The 19,803-nt window shown below is 34.6% G+C and overlaps 1 protein-coding gene across 2 annotated transcripts in view; it reads left to right on the top strand.

Annotated features, from left to right (window-relative positions):
- The window catches only part of LOC143258434 (aminomethyltransferase, mitochondrial), a 35,641-nt gene that overhangs the window by 5,016 nt on the left and 10,822 nt on the right, over positions 1-19,803 (top strand). For both annotated transcript variants that reach the window (XM_076517362.1, XM_076517360.1), the window contains exons 2-6: positions 5,087-5,321; positions 7,003-7,151; positions 9,783-9,864; positions 13,722-13,867; positions 15,144-15,330. In XM_076517362.1, coding sequence (XP_076373477.1) covers positions 5,087-5,321; positions 7,003-7,151; positions 9,783-9,864; positions 13,722-13,867; positions 15,144-15,330 — 799 coding nt within the window. The remainder of the gene's footprint in view (positions 1-5,086; positions 5,322-7,002; positions 7,152-9,782; positions 9,865-13,721; positions 13,868-15,143; positions 15,331-19,803) is intronic.

Raw genomic sequence — 19,803 nt, 5'->3', positions numbered from 1 at the left:
CATTGTGGGATTCTGGCTGTTTTGTGTGAAAACATGAGGTACCATCTTAGAAGTTAACATTTTTTTCACTTGAAAATGTCTTTTCAATAGAGATACTCATCTTCCCTATCCTCTATACTTTGTATTGTCTCACATAAGAATGAAGTTAATCTGAGTATAACTGCTCAGTGGGAACTGTTGTGCAATGAGGCTGTGTCACTCTCCTGTTAGTGGAAGGCTATTGTCACATCATGATGGTATTATGCACTAGTGCAGTTCATGTTAAACTAGTGTTTTTGAGGTGGGACATAGCTCAATGCTAGTGGTATGCAAATCTCATAGGCTGATGCAAGTAGGAAGGAGTCAAGTTATTCTGTAGAAAGAGATGAATATCCATCAGAAATGAATTTTCAGGTATGGAAAATATTAATTTGAAAGAGGCTTACACTTTTGGACTTTTTTTTTCTTTGTAGCATAAAAGGATTAGATGCAAGTTGATTCAAATGTTCCAACTTATTAGAGGTTTGGGTTTTTTTGTAATTTTTGAATGATGGAATTAAAAAAAGAAAGAAATCTTAATGTAATGTTTAAATTGTGAAAGCCAAGATAACAGCTTGTAGTAAACTTTTGGAATTATTTATCTGATAAAATATGTACATTATTCTAAATTATGCATAGATTTGTTAGATAATTATATGTAGTTGGAGGGCTTTACTTAACATATATTTTTGTTGATAGATCAAGAGAAATATGGGCTAATTATCCTTGACAGAGGCTCTTAACTTATTTTCTCTTGAGAAAAAGAAAGGTGTGAGGTGATCCCACTGAAGTTTATAAGTTTAGGTTATCCTAATGACTGACAGTATAAATGGGCCTGATTCCTTCGTGGCATATTGTGAAGATAATAAAAATAAATATGTTTTGAGAAAAGATAGATAAGTCTCCAGTTAAAATAGTTTTATACCATGGGCAGTAGTGGAGACCTGTATTTTATGATAGTTTAAGAGAAAAGTTGATGGCATGGGTTTAAATATTTACTTTGAACATGGATCAAATGGTCTATTTTCTCCTCCATATGCTTTATTGTTTCTCATTTATGTAGAGCTATAGCATCAACATTGGATACCATCTTGATGTCATATCTGGCATCATATTTAGTAACTTTAGTCACACTAATAGAGGGTTTCCATCTGTGTAGAACACATGAACAAAATTATGATAACCCAAATGGCTTACCTTGCTTTTAATATAATTAAAGGTGATTTACTAAATATCTGTTCAATTTGCTAATTTGTTAATTAATCCAAGTCATTCTGTAGTACTTCAACATCTTCAGTACAGCTAGACATACCCAGAAATTTAATGTTCTCTATAATTTACTAATTTTGCTATTTACAGCATTATGGGGCATTGAAACTAAATAAAATGTAGAAAGATGTAAAATTTCATTTTATGTTACTAAAGAGTGGTAAATCAAGTAATATATAAAGAATGGTAGCATAAAAGCAACAGTTTAGCACCAATGACCAGTGTGAACATTTGGAACATGTTAAAACTCAGTCACTATGATAGCATGTTTGTTTCAATATGCATAGTCATATCTAACATTTTATGTAAATTTTAGATTTGCAGCTCCATGTAAATATGATACAGTATTTCCCTGCACTCACAAGATTAGCTATTCCCATTTGTTGTTGCCACTTAACCTCTATGCAAACTTTTTATTATGCATGCTATAAGCCTTTTGCCTGTTGGAACTGGATGATTCCAATGTCTCTCATGCAAATCTTCATGTCTTAATTCACCAGTAGGAGCATAATACACTCACATGATGCATGTGACTCCCTTTATGCATCTCTACCAAACTGTTATTTCTTATTTGGCAGCGTTTGCACCTAGATGTCTTTCTTTTAGGTCTTGATTTGCCATCACTCTCAATGACCAATTAATTATCTTTTTGTTCCTGGTGCTTCATCTTCTGGCTTTAGAGATATATATATATACTTTAAGCCAGGATTGATCATAAAAATTCCTTTATGTTTATCCTTCTTTCTGATTGCTACATATTGGCTGGCTCAACCATGGTCTCTCCATTTCTTCAACTAAACTTACTCCCTTCTTTACCACTTCCCTTATTACTTAAACTACTTCATCAACTTTAGTCACTGGTTCTGTATCTTGTGCTTCATGCCCTCCATCTTCACTTCTGGGTTTTGTCTGGTCCTTGATAAGGAGATCTAGTTTGTGTAGATTTTCATTTGGTTCAGACCATACATCCTTCCTCCATGGAAGTATATCAGCTAAAAGTTGAAGATCTTTCACACATGGACCAAACTCAAGGATTTCCTGCTGTTTGTCTTACTGTTGCTGGTGTCTCCAAGTTCCTTGCATGGCTTTTTGACTGGGGGTTTTCTGTCTCCTCAATTTCAGGCTATAAGCCATCTTTATCCTATATTTTTCATCTTTTCTGTAACTGAGGAATTTTTCTTTCATCTGTACTTACCATGTTAATTCATTCATTCCACATTCTTAACCTCTTTGGAGACATGTTCTTCCATATTGGGGTATTAATGTTGTCCTTCATTCCCTTACTTTATCTCCATTTGAACTTCTTTCTTAATGTACTTTGTTTTATCTGTCCCTTAAGGCATATTTTCTTCTCATTTTGACCTATGGGTGTTAGCTGTCTGACTTCTTTGCCATCAAAATTACACTCATGTACCACCATATGTGTCTTCTCTTTTATCCACATTATTCCTTCTTTCCCAAACCTTGGCAGCTCATGAGGGTTACTCCTCCTTTTTGCCTATTTCTCATCTTTACTCTCTTTTCCCAATCTGGATAGACTTCCATGCCTTATGCATGTGCTTTGTTTTTATACAGCCAACACAGCTGCCATTTATGGTGTCCGTTTTCATGTCATTAAATCATGGGAACATTTTTTCTGCAAAGATCTCTCCCCTTTTACCCTCATTAACTGGGTCCATCATTTGATCCAGTTGGCTTATTTGCCAACCTTGCCCCCTTCTCACCATACTTTGTTCTGTGTTACCTCTAATAAAATCTGACACCCTATTTTTGCTTTCTCGTCTCGCACTTGTCAGCCTTTAGAGAAAATCGTACAATCAGACATGATAACCAACACTGAAATGTTCACCTTCCATTATTAACATCATATTGCAGTTTTGGCTTCCTCAGGTTTTCACTTGTGGGAGTCTGTACTTCAGACTTCTTTGTGATTCTGCAGTGGGTGAGTATTTATTAATGCTTTCCTTTTTTTATGATCTTCAACACATAGATCTTGCTCTGTGGGAAGTTGTGTCTGAACAGGTGTTTTTTAACACTAAATCCACACTGTATGCCATGTTGACTAGCACTTTCCTTTTTTATGGCTTCACATGTCCACCTTTGAGATGGGTGTACCACAAGATTGCTTGGAGATGAATAACCTCACAATATTTTCTTCATAAGTTCACCCATCCTGGACTGTACCATCCATTGACTTTATGGATAAAGCAGATGGGGTTAGTTGTCTATCCCTGATGTGCCATGATTGAATAAATTGGTATGGTTTGCATTTCAAAATAAGGTTTCATGATCACCCTTTTCCACCCTCTTGAGTATTTGACGTTTCAGATTCTCCAATACATTTTCATTCCTCCTTCTTCTAGTAGAGTATAGGAGTCCTCACCACTTACCAGTTCCAAGCTGCTTGGGTGGTCAACTATGGAGGCACCCTCCTGAATGGATTCCACACAAAGTTTCCTATAACCATTGATTAGAGAGGAGGGTGGTGGTGTTTTGCATGTGTAGATAGTGTAATATCCTCCAATTTGCAACTAATCATACAGTACAGCAAGACGTTAAAATGCAATTCACCTCTTTGAATGGGAACCCTCATTCTATCCTCCCATTTATGTAGTTACCTTGCAGGCTGGTTTTGGATTTTGAGTGAATCAATCAACATATCTCCCACAGGTTTCAGGTTGTTCATCTCCTTCCCTCAATTTCTCCTTCTGTGTTTTGGGTCATGGAAGAGATATGTGGGAATGTTTTGGTTCTGTCCTTGGCTCTTCCTTGTTCCCTTATTACATGGATGTTATTGCTCTTTCCATGGCTTAGATCTGTTTCACAGTCACAGGAGTTGATTGCATCTGATAGATTTCCTTTGGATACAGGATGTCAACTTCCTGAATCAATAATTCAGAAATAATTGTGTGTCAAGAATTAGACTGGTTCTCAATTCCTCAGTTATTTGGTTTGAGGTTAAGACAATATGATCCTCATCCTACTCTTTCATGGATATTGGTACCCCACAAGGTGGTTTTTGATGTAGTTGACTTACCAAGTGTGGTCTGCTATGCCCTAGCCATTCTACACCATAGGATGAATCCTCATCTACCCCCTTTTGTTATGGTGGGATTGAGTTACTATATTTTTCTGTGGTTAGGATCACTTTCCTACTGTATTTTCACCCACTCAGATGTGTTCCCCTCATTCTCCACCCTGATTACACATGGGTGAACGGTATACCTAGATCAGAGGTAGTGTGGCTCTGTTTGGCCCTTCAGATCTGACTCTCTTCTCAATGGAGGTATCCTTCAAATGCTTTGTGGGGGGTATGTGTGTTCTTCCTTAATGCCAGTTTATCTTCCTTATCAATGTGCAATTCTAACTGATCTTGAGAACAAACAGAAGTACCATATCATAAGTTATAATTTTTCTATACTGAAGATGCATTTCTGATAGTATTTCCCTCTGCTCACACTTCCCACCCTTCCTCCTCCCTCATTTTTGGTACTTCTGCCATAAGCCAAATATCAAGTGATAGTTTAGTAGAGACGCATAGAGTAAATCACTTGTATGGTGTGAGTGTACTGTGCTCATATTAGTGGAGAAGTGATACATGGTAATTTATATGAGAGACCCTTTGGAATCATTTAATTCCAGTAAATGGGTGTAGAAAGCATAATAAAACATTTGCGTAGAGAGGGCAGCAACAAATGGGAATATCTAATCTTGTGAAGAGAGGGAAGTACTTATTGGAAATACATTTTCAATACAGAAAGATTATGATTTTCACTTTTCTTTATTTCTGTACTTTCAGCTACCTCTGAAGAGAACGTGTTTATATGATTTTCATGTTGCAAATCAAGGTAAAATGGTACCCTTTGCTGGGTTTGAAATGCCAGTGCAATATGGCAACCATAGTATATCTGCATCTCACATCCACACACGAGAACATGTCAGTTTATTTGATGTGTCACATATGCTACAAACAAAAGTTTTTGGAAAAGACAGAGAGAAATTTATGGAAAGTTTAGTTGTTGGTGACATTCAAGGTAAGTTAAAAATAGACAAACTGTTTAAAACTGTAGTTATTTTGGTAGCCACTATACCTTCTTTCTAATATTTTAGAAGAAAACCAAAAACGTACTTCAGATGTAGTCATAGGAGAGTCTAGCACAATTTAATAACAAAAGCAACTTTAGTAAATATGAAAATATCATTGTCTAGTAATGATGTTTATAATTTATAATAATTAACACATGATCAAAACTATATTTCTTTATCTTCTGAAGCATAAAGAATAAGCTGTAAAATAGCATTTTTTTTTTCCAGTTACTCTTATATGCTGATAAAATAACCCCACATTTCACAACCCTTGTAGAATCTCATACATTTGGGTGTGTAAAAAAAACAATTTGCATATAGATTTTAAATATGCATTTTAGAACATAATGTATAATTAAAATAGTTTCTGAAATTACAATAAATTAACCAGCTTTTTAAGTAAGCTTTAAATGAGTTAAAAATTCCTTTAGTATTCAGGGCACTAGAACATGATTACCATATATCAAATGACTCTGACTAATTGCTTATGGTGTGAAAACTGAACATACAAGATTTTTATATAAGGAAATTTGCTTTTCTTTGATTATAAAAATCCTCCATCAGTTTGTAAAGAACATTAGTAAACAATAAAAGTCAGAGACAGGGAGATGGATAGCTTCTCTGATGTTCCTGACAAATTCTTACTGATAAATTTGCAAATTTAAATGGTAGGATATTTGAATTTTTTAATTTTGCTTGTAATTAATCACTTCTCTCAAGCTTGCAGCCAATTTATTATAAAAACATAACATTTCCAAGTTCAATCAGATTATCTTACCTGTACCCTTTATAATCCATGGAAGGATACTTTCCATTACAATGATTGGTATAAATGTACAGATGTCGATGATGGAATTAAGTAAAACCATTTGAAAATGTCTTCATAATTTTCACATAACAAAGACTTAGTAATACTGCTGGCATCTAACATTACCAACATGAAAAGTCTCTACTTGTATCTAGTTATTGCAAGTAGTTTTAATATTATTATAGAATAAACTATTTTTTTTATTATCTTTGTTATCAGTTTAACTAACTAGTTTATAACTTCCTTAATTTCTAGAATCTATGATAGTCTTCCATAGACCAAAACTTTCCTTCAACTCAGTTTAATCTTAACTTCGATATTCTTTAAATGCTAGTACTACTGTACTACATTAAACATATTTGTAATAAGAAGCCAAGAGGTGAGTAAATAGAAGCTTAGAAAACATTAAAAATGCTTTTAAATTATGCTGAAAAAGAAACATTGTCATAAATATATATTTTATCAGATAAAATGTTATTTTGCATAACTTTACCTCAACCTAATAAAAGACTACAGATTCTCTCAGAATTTTAAAATATATAAATATAATTTCTGAATTAGTATTACTGATACAAATTATGATGATAATATGCTAATTAAGGCTAATATGATAGTTAATGATGAAATTAACTACTCACGTGGGTTATTTAACACACTAATAACATATGTAAGGTTCTCCCATACTATTTCCCATGGTGCCAATGTTTTTTAATACACATTTTTTTATTGTTTTAAATCTGTAATTGGTATATTGTATATAGTAAAAGGCAGCAGTTCAGTGTGTTATTATATGGTTTATTTATTTATTATTTATTTTATAGGCCTATGTATCAATCAAGGGACCCTAACACTGTATACAAATGACAATGGCGGCATTATTGATGACCTAATTGTAACTAAGACTGAGCAAGAATATCTGTATGTGGTATCAAATTCTGGATGTATTGACAAGGATTTAGCTCATGTTCAAGTAAGATAAAACTAAGTAGTGCATACATATAAACAACAAAAACATTCTAGAGAATTATGTGATCTATTCAATACTTAGAATTCTCAGAAGTACTTTTCAGTGACAGGCCGATTAATCAGCTGGAATTTTATGAAAGTAGATGTTAGGTTTTAAAAAGAGAGATTATTTTAATTGTTATAAAAACAGCAGCTGCTGTTCTAATTAATATTCTTAAATGTAGTTCTGTATTCAGAATGTAAGAATTAACTATGAATAAAAGTCATCAATAAGATTTAATTGGAAGCAGATCATTTGTCATTATATTTTTTAAAGAACACACTAACCAAGTATTTGAAACATAATTTTCAACATTAGCTAATGTAACATCATAGATTCATTATCATTATCATAATGCTACTGAAAGGAAAACATAACTGTGCTGGCCCAGCATGGCCAGGTGGTTAAGGCATTTTGTTCAGTCTGCAGGTTGCTGGTTCAAATCCTTGTCACACTAAACATGCTTGTCCTTTTAGTCTTGAGGAAATTATGTCTATCTCACTATTTGTTGGTAAAAGAGTAGCCCAAGGGTTTGTTGTGGGCAGTGATGACTAGCTTTGCATAAAATTCATAACAAACCAAACCATAACTATGCTTCTTGTTGGTTCAGTGTCACATACGTTATCATTTGTTGAACTTTGAAATGAACATAAAATCTTTAACTGTCAAATAAAGTAAATGATTCTAAGACAAGAATAGAATTGTATTTTTAAATAAACTTATGAGTTGTTTTTTTGTGTGTACAGTGTAACACATATATTTAAAGTTGTTAACATGTTGTTAACAAGCAATTTCTGGCTCAGTGACAGAAAATATTACTATTTTTGTAGGCAGTGTAGTGTATCACATCAGATACAGAAACCTAAGAGTGAGGTATGTGACACTGTAAGGCACTATCCAGGGATCATTTTGCCCACTCTATTTTATTTAAACTCAATAATTATATAAGATGTTTCTATCCTACCAAAGTAGTAGTGTTTTGGTCATTGCTATTTATCATTGTTTTATTACTGCTTTCTCTTCTTATCCTTGTATTATTCTTGTACTTCACTAGGAAAAAAGCCTAGGAACAAACACTCATAGGTTTTTGACTTCTTGTCTCAATAGTTCCTAACCAGTTTTGCAAAAAGTTTGGGATTTATAAGTATTCCATAGATGTCTACAACAGTGCTGTGATCATTGTCTGAATTAGAGTGATAATTGTTCAGCTTTATTCACAGAAAATCAATCATGACTTCTTTGGATATTATCCAATTATTGGTGTCACCCCTGGATTTCATAAAATATTCCTATAGGTTTTCAGAAGGAAAAAATTAAAACTACATGCCACATATAATTGTTACAAAGTGCCTTACCCTCTTGTTGTTTAGTTAAAGATTGCTTGTTAATGTGCCTAGTTATACATAAATATAAGTTTGTTTCTACACATAATAATAAGATGGTTGTTTTGCGTTTTTGGCTTGAGACTGAAATACAATTTTTTATAGTCTTGTATCTTAGTTTTGTTGTTAAAGTTTTTGTTTTTCATGTGTGTGTGTGTTTCATTTACATGTAAATTTTAATTATTTCCTCATTTGAACTGTTAACCCTAAAAATAAAATATTTATGCATTGTATCTGCCTTACCACAATTTATTTTTTGTAAATTTGATTCAAAATTAAAGAAATATTACATGTAGGAATTAGAATTGAAAAAACAAAATGTATGAACAGGAACGTTAAAGTTTGATATTAGTTTGTTATATTTTTTGTCCTATCTAAATATTCCATTTTGTTAAGCTTAGGTCTCTAGTATAATATAAAGACCGAAAACTCGTATTAACAGCCAAACAGTACAAATGTAATAACGTGTGAACAATAATGCACTTGCAGAAAATTGTGATACATTAAAATGAATATCAGTTTCTAACAGTTTTAAAAAAAAGTGTACTTATTGTATTTATGTACCATACGTTGATTGTGCTAATTACTTCTGGCAAATTATTGTTTTTTAATGACTCATTATATCTTGTATAATTGCATATCTAAATATATATTGGGAAGCCAATGCTTATTTCAATGTTAGTTTTTAATTTTAAAATATTTTTGGAAATTCATAATATTCCTATAGGTGTCTTAAAAATATATATATATTTTTTTTGCAGGAATGAAAATTGAACTGAAAGATTTTTAAAATCAGTTCTTTCTTTTTAATGGTTATTTGTCCTTACCTAATTAAGATATCCAATTTAACATATTGTCTCCTGCATGACCCACTGGTGAGTTGTGCTCTATTTTCTTTTTAAAGGGCCACTTATTGGATGGGACATAATGATTGCATGTACACTCTTCCTAAAAAAAGAAAAATTGTAAAATGACTAGTGGGACCCTGGAAAGTATTGGCAAAATAGGCTTGGGAGCCAATATGTTAAATATTTACACACACATTAAATTGTTCACATTTTTAAGTTACCTTAATTTTTTCGTAAATGTTTGCATTTACTTGAATGATTTTAATCTTTGGTAAATTTTGTGATAAAAAGTTTTATTTTTACATGTATGTTAGAAATAATATTTCATCAGCTTCTGGTGTTTTTTTTTTTTTTTTTGTCTGAAGTCAAAGCTGACAAAGTTTCAGAAACAAGGAGGTGATGTTCATCTGGAAATTCTTACTGATCGAGGTTTAGTTGCTGTTCAGGGTAAAAATATTAAACTCTTTGTAGTAATTTTTCAATGATTATTATTTTAATATTGTTAATTTTTTTAAATTTTCTCCTTTAAATTTTAGGAAAACAATTTTGTTTTGCATTTTCAAATTAACAATTAGTTTGCACTTTAGAAGAACAGTTTAATCAAACAGTTGTAGTAAGTTGTTTAACACAAAAGAGAAACTAAAATTTCTGATATGTCTCATCTTCCCTCACAAAATAGCTCTTTTCATCTGGTAATGCCCTATATCAGTGCAAATTTTCAACATGTCACTAGCCTTCCACCTCTTGCCCTCCACTGGTACAGTGATAAGTCTACAGATTTACAATGCTAAAACCAGGGGTTCGATTCCTCTCGGTAGACTCACCAAATAGCCCGATGTGACTTTGCTATAAGAAAACACTCCCTTTTATCTCCCACTTCTGCATATCCACGTGAAATGGTCATGCAGCAGCTCTCCACCAGTCAGGAGAAGACACTATTCTTGTTATTACCAGCACCCTGTTCACATCTTTACTTATTAATCATTTCTCAATTGACAGTAGTATCTTTTAGATAGTCTGGTTTTTTTCTTGTGGACTTATTGATATTTTCTGTTATACTATTAACTTAGGTTTTCTTTACTGTTTATTTAAATTTTCACATTTTAATATTGTGAAATGTTTACTTTCATACTTTTCTTATTTTTTCAAAGACATTTTTGCTACTGTATTTGGATCCCAGTACATGACATTTGGTGCCTGATGTACACCTCCAGATGCTTTCAGATTTTGGTTGATCAACTCTGTCAACATGGTAGTTTTGATTATCAAAATAGGGTATTGCAGTCATCCATTGCACTGTTTCTAGTGATGCAGTCCTTTAGACTCTTCAGTGTGTCTCCCTCTTCCTCCTCCTAGTGGAGTGTAAGAGTCTTTACCACTTAATAGTTTCTAGTCACATAGGGTGTTGGACCATGGAGGCCCATCTTTGTAAATGATGAATCATACAATTCAGTTGAGAGTAGGGTGGTGGCATTGTGCAGGGGTTGCTGGTATGTAACACTTTCTACCATGGACTTGATGTACAATTCCAGATGCTACCAGCTTTGTAGCACTACTCCATATCTATATATTTGACTGTTTTCTCCTATTGTGACATTCCTCATTCCTACCACCCTGTAGACATACATTCCCAGTGAATGTGGTTTTAGTTGGAAGTGGCCAAGTCATGATCAGTATTATGTGTAGATAGCATGATGGGAGTACTTTTGAATAATTCTCTGTTTTTCTTCAGGAAAATAAAGGATTATGTTTATTGAATGTGATGAAATATATAGGCATGGATGTCAACTTCTTATAAACCAGATACTTAGTATGAGTTTGTCTTGGAACTAGACAGTCATGACCTAGAGTTTTTAGTGTCAGGTTTAGTTTGTGCCAAAGAAGTGTTTATAGTACATAAAAGACTTAAGTGTGATAATAGTGATAAGAAGTGCTAAGCAATCTTTATAAAGATAAATTTAAAAATAAAATAATGGCAATAGGTGATGGGAAATGGAGAAAATAATAATATGATGCAGTATATAAGATATAGTACAAATATAGAGAAATTAAAGCATGAATAATACTAATAATGTAAATGAATAAACATTCTATAACCTGAGTGCTTTAGAAAGGTGATCCTTTTGAAAGTGCTCAGGTTATATTGTTTTTATTCATTTCTCTCAAGATTTCTTGAACCCGTGTTTTTATAATATCACTAATAGTATAAAGTAAACGTAATTACGAATTTAGTTTTGAAAATCTTTTCTGAGATGTATGAAGGTCATCAATCCTGGGATTGAGTTTTGTGCTGTTTGGCATTATAGTATTTAATAATGCTATACAGTAAGTTTTTTTAAAATATCCCTGTATCTGTTAAGTGGACAATTTGTCTCTACTCCTGTCAGTTCAATGTTTACAAGGCAATGTTCACTAGGCATGTTAAAGGTTTTGTCACTGGAAGTTCTTTGTTTGTCTTGATTATTGAATTGTGTTTTTTAAAACATTCCTGTATAGTTGTTTTGGTATAATCTACATGTTGGAATTTGTATTTGTGACATTTGGATTAGGTAAATAATGTTTTTTGTAGAGCAGGTTATGTATTATTGCCCTTTAGACTGAGATGATCCTCCTCCCTACCATCCTTTGGATATACATTCCTGCAGGTTCCGTTTTGGCTGGAGATGGTCCAGCTAAGTAAGTCCTTACACATGTGCTGGCTGTTATCCTTCCTCCTTCCTTGGACTGCATGACAAATGTTCATTTTTCCCAGGTTTTAAACTAAAGATGCATTCCAGGTTTGCATTCCCTTTTCTTATGATCTGCTGGATGTCGGTTTGGGGTAGATGTGGTATTGGTTGTAGCTGGACACAACCCTGTTCTTATGTTTTTCTCTTATTACAGACCAGTTTTGACCAGATGTCATCCTGTCAGGGATTTCCTCCTTTCTGTCATTTGGTAGATGTCGATTCCTGGCAGATCTGGTGTTAATTATGTTGGAAATGCATGCAAGTGAAGATGGATTTGCTATAAACTTTTGACTTATCTACCAATTCCTGTTTTGTGGTGAAAAGATAGATGATCCTCTGCTTACTGTAGATCTGAAGTACCGTTCCATATACTGCCTGGTGTTGGATGTGGTCAAACTACTACAATCCTTTGTCCCTAGCCACTTGACATTCAGGAGTTTCATTCATCATTCTTATATATTCTGAGGTTCCTTCTTGTTTTTTCACCTTTTATGTTCATGACATTATCATAAAAGAGTGAAGAATGTTCGTGGATGAGATGTGGTACAGGTCTCCCCCTGAGGTATAATGTTTTTTTTCTTTATATTCCATGCCTCCTAGTCTCTCTTTGGCCCTTTCCTAATGGGGGATCATTTTTTTTATTTATATTTTGTATAGGTCCTTCACCAGTTCATTGTGGGATTCTAGCTTTTTTTTTGTGAAAAGAGATAAGATATTGTATTGGGAGTTTGGTGTTTTTTTTACACTGAAAATGTATTTTTAATAGATACTTACCTTTTCTAATGTTTCCCACCCAGCCTCCCCATTTCTGACAATACATGGTGTAGGTCTTCTTATCAATCTTGAAGTTATTAATGAGTGCAGCTGTGAAGGGGGCACTAGTTATAATAGAAGTGGTGTCATGCTTCCTATGGGTGGAAAATGCATGATCATTGGCATGTGAAAATATAGAAGTGGGAGGTGGAAGGCTTGTATTGAAAAGTTTTGTTATAGAGGACAGTACTAGTTAAGAGATTCTGTGAGAGGAGGAGTTAAATATCTATTGGGAATGCATTTTTGGTGTAGGAAAACACCTAACTTTTCCAACAACTTTCACTCTCTATAAGCCTTAATAAAATTATAAAATTAAATTAGCTGATGTTAACCTCAGTAACATTTCCAGTTTTCCAAAGATCTTCATTAATGAAATTAGCATTCTGTATGTCTTCCCAACTCATTTGAAGTTTTATTTAAAGAACACAATTTTGTGTATTTGAATTTTCTCAGTTGCAGCCTTTGTCTACTTATTAATTATATTCAGGTTAATTCTCATAGAAGCATCAAAAGCTTTATATTGCTAGCTCTTTGTAAGAAAGAATCTACTTTGGTGTAATGAGTAATCAAATAAAATTCATATCAAGAAGGTAATTAGTTATTTTAATTAAATTATCTTAAAAAAACTTGTAAATAACTGAAAAACAGGGAAGGAGAATCATTTCTCAGTTTTTAGTCTTGTAATGAGGCTATTAATGAGTTGAAAGATAAGAAAACATTATATTTGTAATTGTTTTTTGTATATTCTTTTTCTTCTTTAAGGACCAGGTATGATGCAAATATTGCAGCCACTGGTGGATTGCGATCTTTCACAACTAACTTTTATGACTTCTACCATAACCAAAGTATGTAATGTTTCTGATTGTAGAGTGACACGTTGTGGTTACACTGGAGAAGATGGGGTTGAGGTAAGGATATGTTAGCCATAACAAAGTAGCATTCTTATACCATGAAAGGTCCTTTGTTCAGCATGGACATTAAAACTGAATGCATCAGAAGCATGGAGCACAAAATATTGGATAAAATAAATTTTATATGTGATCTTTAAGCATGCACGGAGTCATTCCTTTGGAACAACCCTATGTTAGAGAAGGAATATTGACTGTAAACTGACAAGTTGGAGTATAAAGTGATGTTCTTGTGAAAACTTCTTGTACCCGTCCTACAATCTGCATTGTCTCTAGAATCTTTGAAATGCATATCTACAGTTTTTGTCAGTATTCCTGATATTTACTTTTCTCTACCATGAAACAGTTCAGCAATATAAGGTGTAATGAATACTAGATAAATATGATGCCAAATATGTAGTATCAGTTTTAATGGCACTCTGTAATGTTGTATGGCATATATAATTTTGATCTCCACTTGTGTAGTAATGGTTAATCTTATTTTAATAACAAATCTTGTATGAAATTCAGTAAAAGCTATTTTTACTATTGAGATAACCTTTATTGATAGTTATTGTTCATGGAAAGTTTTGGAACACAGTGTTTAAAACTTCAGGTCCTGAAAGACTTGAAAAATGTATTTTTTTTCTTGTTTTACTATGTTTTGGTTTTAATTGATTTCACGTAATTTTTATTTGATTATTATTTTAATTGAATATTAATAGTTTATTAACATTACAATTCACCTTGTCTCAGCATTGTTACATAGATTTGTGTTACATAATGATACATGTCTTCCTAAGATTTAATTAAAACTTTGTTTGAAACCTTGCTTATTTCTTAAGTTACTGTGTTCTAATTGTATCTGTGTTTAGAAACTATAGTTACATTGAACAAAGTAATAATATAAATCTTGATAAGCTAAAAATAAAAAGTCTCTTTAGTCCCTCAATTGTAAGTCTGAGGGCTTATATTGCTAAAAGTCAAGCTTTAACACCAAAAATGAGCAGAGCACAGATATCCCATTATGTAGGTTTATGCTTCACAATTGACAAATAAGTTAAAATCTAGTAATTACTCATTTAGCTTTCCTATTGAATAAAAACTTTAATGCATTAATGAATGTCTGAAACTGCTCAAAGTGTGTTATATTTAATTAATATAGTAATTAAACTATAACTGTACTTAATATTTATGGTTGTTAACTGATAGAAAGAGTAATATTTAAGTAACTGCATTTATTAAAATATTTACGGCAAAGATTTGAATTGGGATTTTATTTTATCTCTTCTCATAGATTTCTGTTCCTGCCAATAAAGCAGTAGACATTGTCAAAGAAATTCTTGCTTCGAAGGAAGATGATGTGAAGTTAGCTGGGTTAGGTACAAGAGACACATTAAGGTTAGAAGCAGGACTATGTCTCTATGGAAATGATATTGATGAGAAAACAACTCCTATTGAAGCAGGATTAGCTTGGACCATAGGTACAGCAACAATTAGACAGTTTCTAGAGTACTTTGGGCAGAAACGTTGTTTCATATAAATGAGAGGATATTGCTAGAGTTGGTAAAAAACATTTATGTTTTATATAAACGTTTGCTACATCACAATCACTGTGATCATTCCAGTTGGTATTGTTTAAACTACAGTTTTTGGATTGGTCATGCTTTGTACTCTTTACCCAGTGTTAGACTACATTGAGGCTTAGTCTGTAAAATCATGCCAAAGAGTTCTATGGTTATTTGGTTATAGCATCATTTAAAATTATTTTACTGGATTTACTTAGACACCATGAAATTAATTTTGCAACTACAAGGTAATCAAATAAAACTAGTAGAAGTAATTATTCTGTGACAGAGCCTATAATTTGCACACTTATGACAACCCTGCCAGTCGTTTGGCAGAGATAGTCTAGTTGCTTTGTGCCATAAAACTCCAAACAACAACAATATCTCTGCCCATGTTAAAGGATATTCTAATCATTGATGCCAAATGCATGCTCTTTATTTTGAAAAAAACATTGGTAACATTAAGAAAGTTTCTTTTTAGTTGCTAACATTAAAGGACCATCTTTAATGAAAATATCTGAACAAAATTCCACAAAGAAATCAGAATAATGTATGTTTCACTTGATATCAGTTGATTTCTAGGTCTTTAATTTTCATTTGTGATGAAACTAATATTGTCATTGCTTATACTAAAAGAGTAGAAAGAACAAGTTTGAAATTTATGTAAACAACTGGAATTTTTTAAAGATGCCCAACAAAACTGAATGAAATCTAAGAAATTATATATTTGTTAATTTTATATAATGATGATGTTCTATGATAAATGTTTGTACTACAAGCCACTAAAACAAAACATCAATCAAAATTCTAAAAGCAGATAAAGGCAATGCTATAATTATAATGAACAAAAATTAATACATTCAAAAAATGAACAATATCTTATCAGATACAAACAAATTTAAACTAATAAACACAAATCCAACAAAAACACATGAAAACCAATTAAATAAAATACTACTACAAATGAAAAAAACCAACACGATCTCAGAAAACCACAACTATACAGTACCCCCAAACCTCACAAACCCGATTCTCCACTATAACCCATACTGCCAACCTATGAATCACTTAACTACAACCTCAGTAAATATACAGCGTGGGCATTTTCTAAATATGTAACATCAGCTGGGTCCTTTTTCAAATACTTTTAACTTTAAATTTATTCTTAATCAACTAAATCCTAATGCCTTAATAGCCAGTCTTGAGGTAATCTCCCTCTTCACAGAAGTCCCAATGACTGAAGCAAGATAGCTTTAGAACTTTATATCCAAGACCCCAACCCATTAATACACATCCCGAGCAAACAATTGGCAACCCTTATAGAGAGGGGCATAGATTTTTACAACCACTTATGTGGACTGTTCAATTTTCAAATTGGTAATCTCTGATTACGTGAACCTGAAAGCTGTAAACATGCAGTCACAGAGTAATCTTGTTGCCACGATACTTGCATACTTAGGCCTACTGACTGATACTTACGAACTATCCCTTAGATCAAAAAGCCTAGAAGCACGCCTATATTAAAGATGAACATTTTGGCTACTGAAAAAGCCTACATCTAGACCTAATTATGTAATTTGATTGGTAAGACCCCTCGGTGTGGATTCCTGTACGTGGTGAGGGGACCTCCCAGGGGAAGGTTCTGTTCTATCTGGTTACCTTCTCTGGGATCTAAACATCCACCCACGTGTTTGCCGTGCGTGGTGACCCGTGAAGGGGAGGAGAGGATCCTGGTGATTGAGGGGTCCAACCCTAACACACCACTTTGGCCTTGAATTTCTGTAGACGGGCGGCCTTTGGGTGGCCCCCCTTGGGTCAATCGGCTGGTCCACTTGGGCTAAAGTCAACCAAGTACCAGTGTTGGAAGTTCTCAACGGGTGTTGTGGACATTATGCCTGATGCTGGTGTTTGGGTATAGTGCTCACGAAACCCTGGCGTTGTCCTTGCATGACTTTGTAGTACGTCCCCTTGTAGGGCTCCATGGTGGGTGGGGTCAGTGGGTACCGAAATTTTTTCCTTTTCCTATCGATCCTCCAAAAAAATTTAAATAAAATTGTAAAAAAAATTTTCAATGGGTAAGTGACCACGTCTTGAATACTCAGAATAGCAATCTTCAACATCAGTAACACACGTACCTCATTTTCTTATATTACATTCTCTTTTGGAAAAACCTTTAGGGCAAATGTCCCCTTTTTTTATTCAAAAGGGACTAGAGGGACTTGCTGGCTCTCCAAAGTCAGTAAAGAAACTTCGATCTGGTGACATATTGGTTGAAACATCCACATGCCAACACAGTGAACTTCTCTTGAATTCAAAGGCAATTGGGGATATACCTATTGAGGTTACACCCCATGCTACCTTGAATTCTTCACGAGGAGTTATTGTTGAAAGGGATTTGAAGAACGTTCCCGAGTCAGAGATTCTCGCTGGTCTCTCTACTCAAGGAGTTTCTGCAGTGAGGCGCATCTCCACTCGCAAAGATGGAGTTACACTGCCAACAAATACCCTCGTTTTAACATTTACTTCACCACATGCACCTGCCACCATCAAGGCAGGTTATCTCATTTGCAGGGTTCGGCCATACATATCAAACCCTCTTCGATGTTTCCAATGTCAGAGATTCGGCTACTCAAAGACATCTTGTCGTGGTTCCCTGACATGTGCTCATTGTGGAGGCAGGGACCACGATGCCTATGACTGTGACATGAACCCACATTGGGTAAATTGCAATGGTTCTCACCCCTCTTACTTTCATTCTTGCCCAAAATGGTTGGAGGAAAAAAGAGGTGCAGCGTTTGAAAACGACACATAACATCAGTTATCCTGAGGCTCGGAAATTGCTGTCCACAACTCCATCTATGACATATGCTGCTGCACTTCATTCCACAACTACAGTGGGAGTGCAGACAGATCTCTCTGTGCCTCCAAGAGAATCGTTTTCAAAACAAATGAAAAACCTTTTGACCTCCATGGTTAAAAAGGTTGATGAATCGACTTTCACACCCATCTCTGTTCCTCCCATACCTTCCAACAAACCTCAAGATCCACGTCCTTCAGTTTCAAATACAGGCATTTCTTCTGATACATCTTTTTCTCCCACCACAAGAGACAAAACAATTATTCGTTCGCGTCCTCAGTCACTGGATTCCCCTTCCAATAACAAAAACCTGCCCACCTGACCCAGAGCAGGATCCATGGAGGTTGATAGACCTCCTCCGACTAAAGACAGTAAAGAAAAAAGACATGGTCGTAAACCGAAGGGTTCTCCAGCCACTTCACCTACCCATTCTTAAAAAATGACCACCTTTATACAATGGAACTGTCGAGGTTTACGTTCTAATCTGGATGATATCAAAACGCTGATTGCTTCCTACCATCCTGTTTGTCTTTCTTTACAAGAAACATTTCTCAAAACTGCTGATACTGTCTCCATTCGGCAGTTTTCTCTGTACAGAAATGACAGGTTGTGTGATGGTCGAGTACATGGAGGGGTGGCACTGTTGGTTGATCAACACGTGCCCACCTTGTCTTTGTCACTCAACACACCCTTGGAGGCTGTAGCCATCCGTGTTTCCTTGGGTCATACCATCACTGTTTGTTCTCTGTACCTGTACCCGGGAGAGACATGTGATCAATCAGATCTTGATGCTCTCGTTGAACAGTTGCCATCTCCATTTCTAATCCTAGGGGATTTTAATGGACATCATCCCCTCTGGGGAAGTGCTATTATTGATGGGAGGGGCCGATCTGTAGAGCGGATGCTCTCTGATCACAATCTTTCTCTTTTCAATACTGGTTCTTCCACTTACTTTCATGCACCTAGTCAGTCCTTTACCGCTATTGATCTCTCAGTTTGCTCCCCTTCATTATTCTCCCATTTTTCATGGAGGGTTGACAGTAATCCACTAGGCAGTGATCATTTTCCGATCCTTTTGAGAGAGACTGGCCATGGTCGATGCCACCCTATCTGTGTGCCCCGGTGGAAGCTGGATCAGGCAGACTGGTCCACTTTCACTGCTCTCGCAGAACTTGATCCTGCCATCGTAAATCAGCCATCAATAGACGACTGTGTAGCAGCAGTAACTGACTGTATTACACATGCAGCTGCTCAGTGTATTCCTAAATCCTCGACACGTTTTCCACGATATCCTCGTCCGTGGTGGAATCCTGCTTGCCACTTAGCACGGAAGACTCAAAAGCGGGCCTGGGATACGTTTCATAGATATCCCACACTTTCAAACCGGGTTGCTTTCCAACGGGCCCGTGCACATGCTAGGTGGGTAAGACGTCAAAGCCAGAAGGAATCTTGGATTAAGTTCACAACCAGCATATCTTCTACCACCAGTTCCAAGATCATATGGGACAGGATTCAAAGGTTAATGGGCACTA

This window comes from Tachypleus tridentatus, chromosome 8, assembly GCF_004210375.1.
Source record: "Tachypleus tridentatus isolate NWPU-2018 chromosome 8, ASM421037v1, whole genome shotgun sequence".
In the NCBI taxonomy this organism is placed as follows: Eukaryota; Metazoa; Arthropoda; class Merostomata; order Xiphosura; family Limulidae; genus Tachypleus; species Tachypleus tridentatus.
The sequence above is the reverse complement of the archived record's forward strand: the minus strand, read 5'-3'. Positions and strand labels throughout refer to the sequence as shown.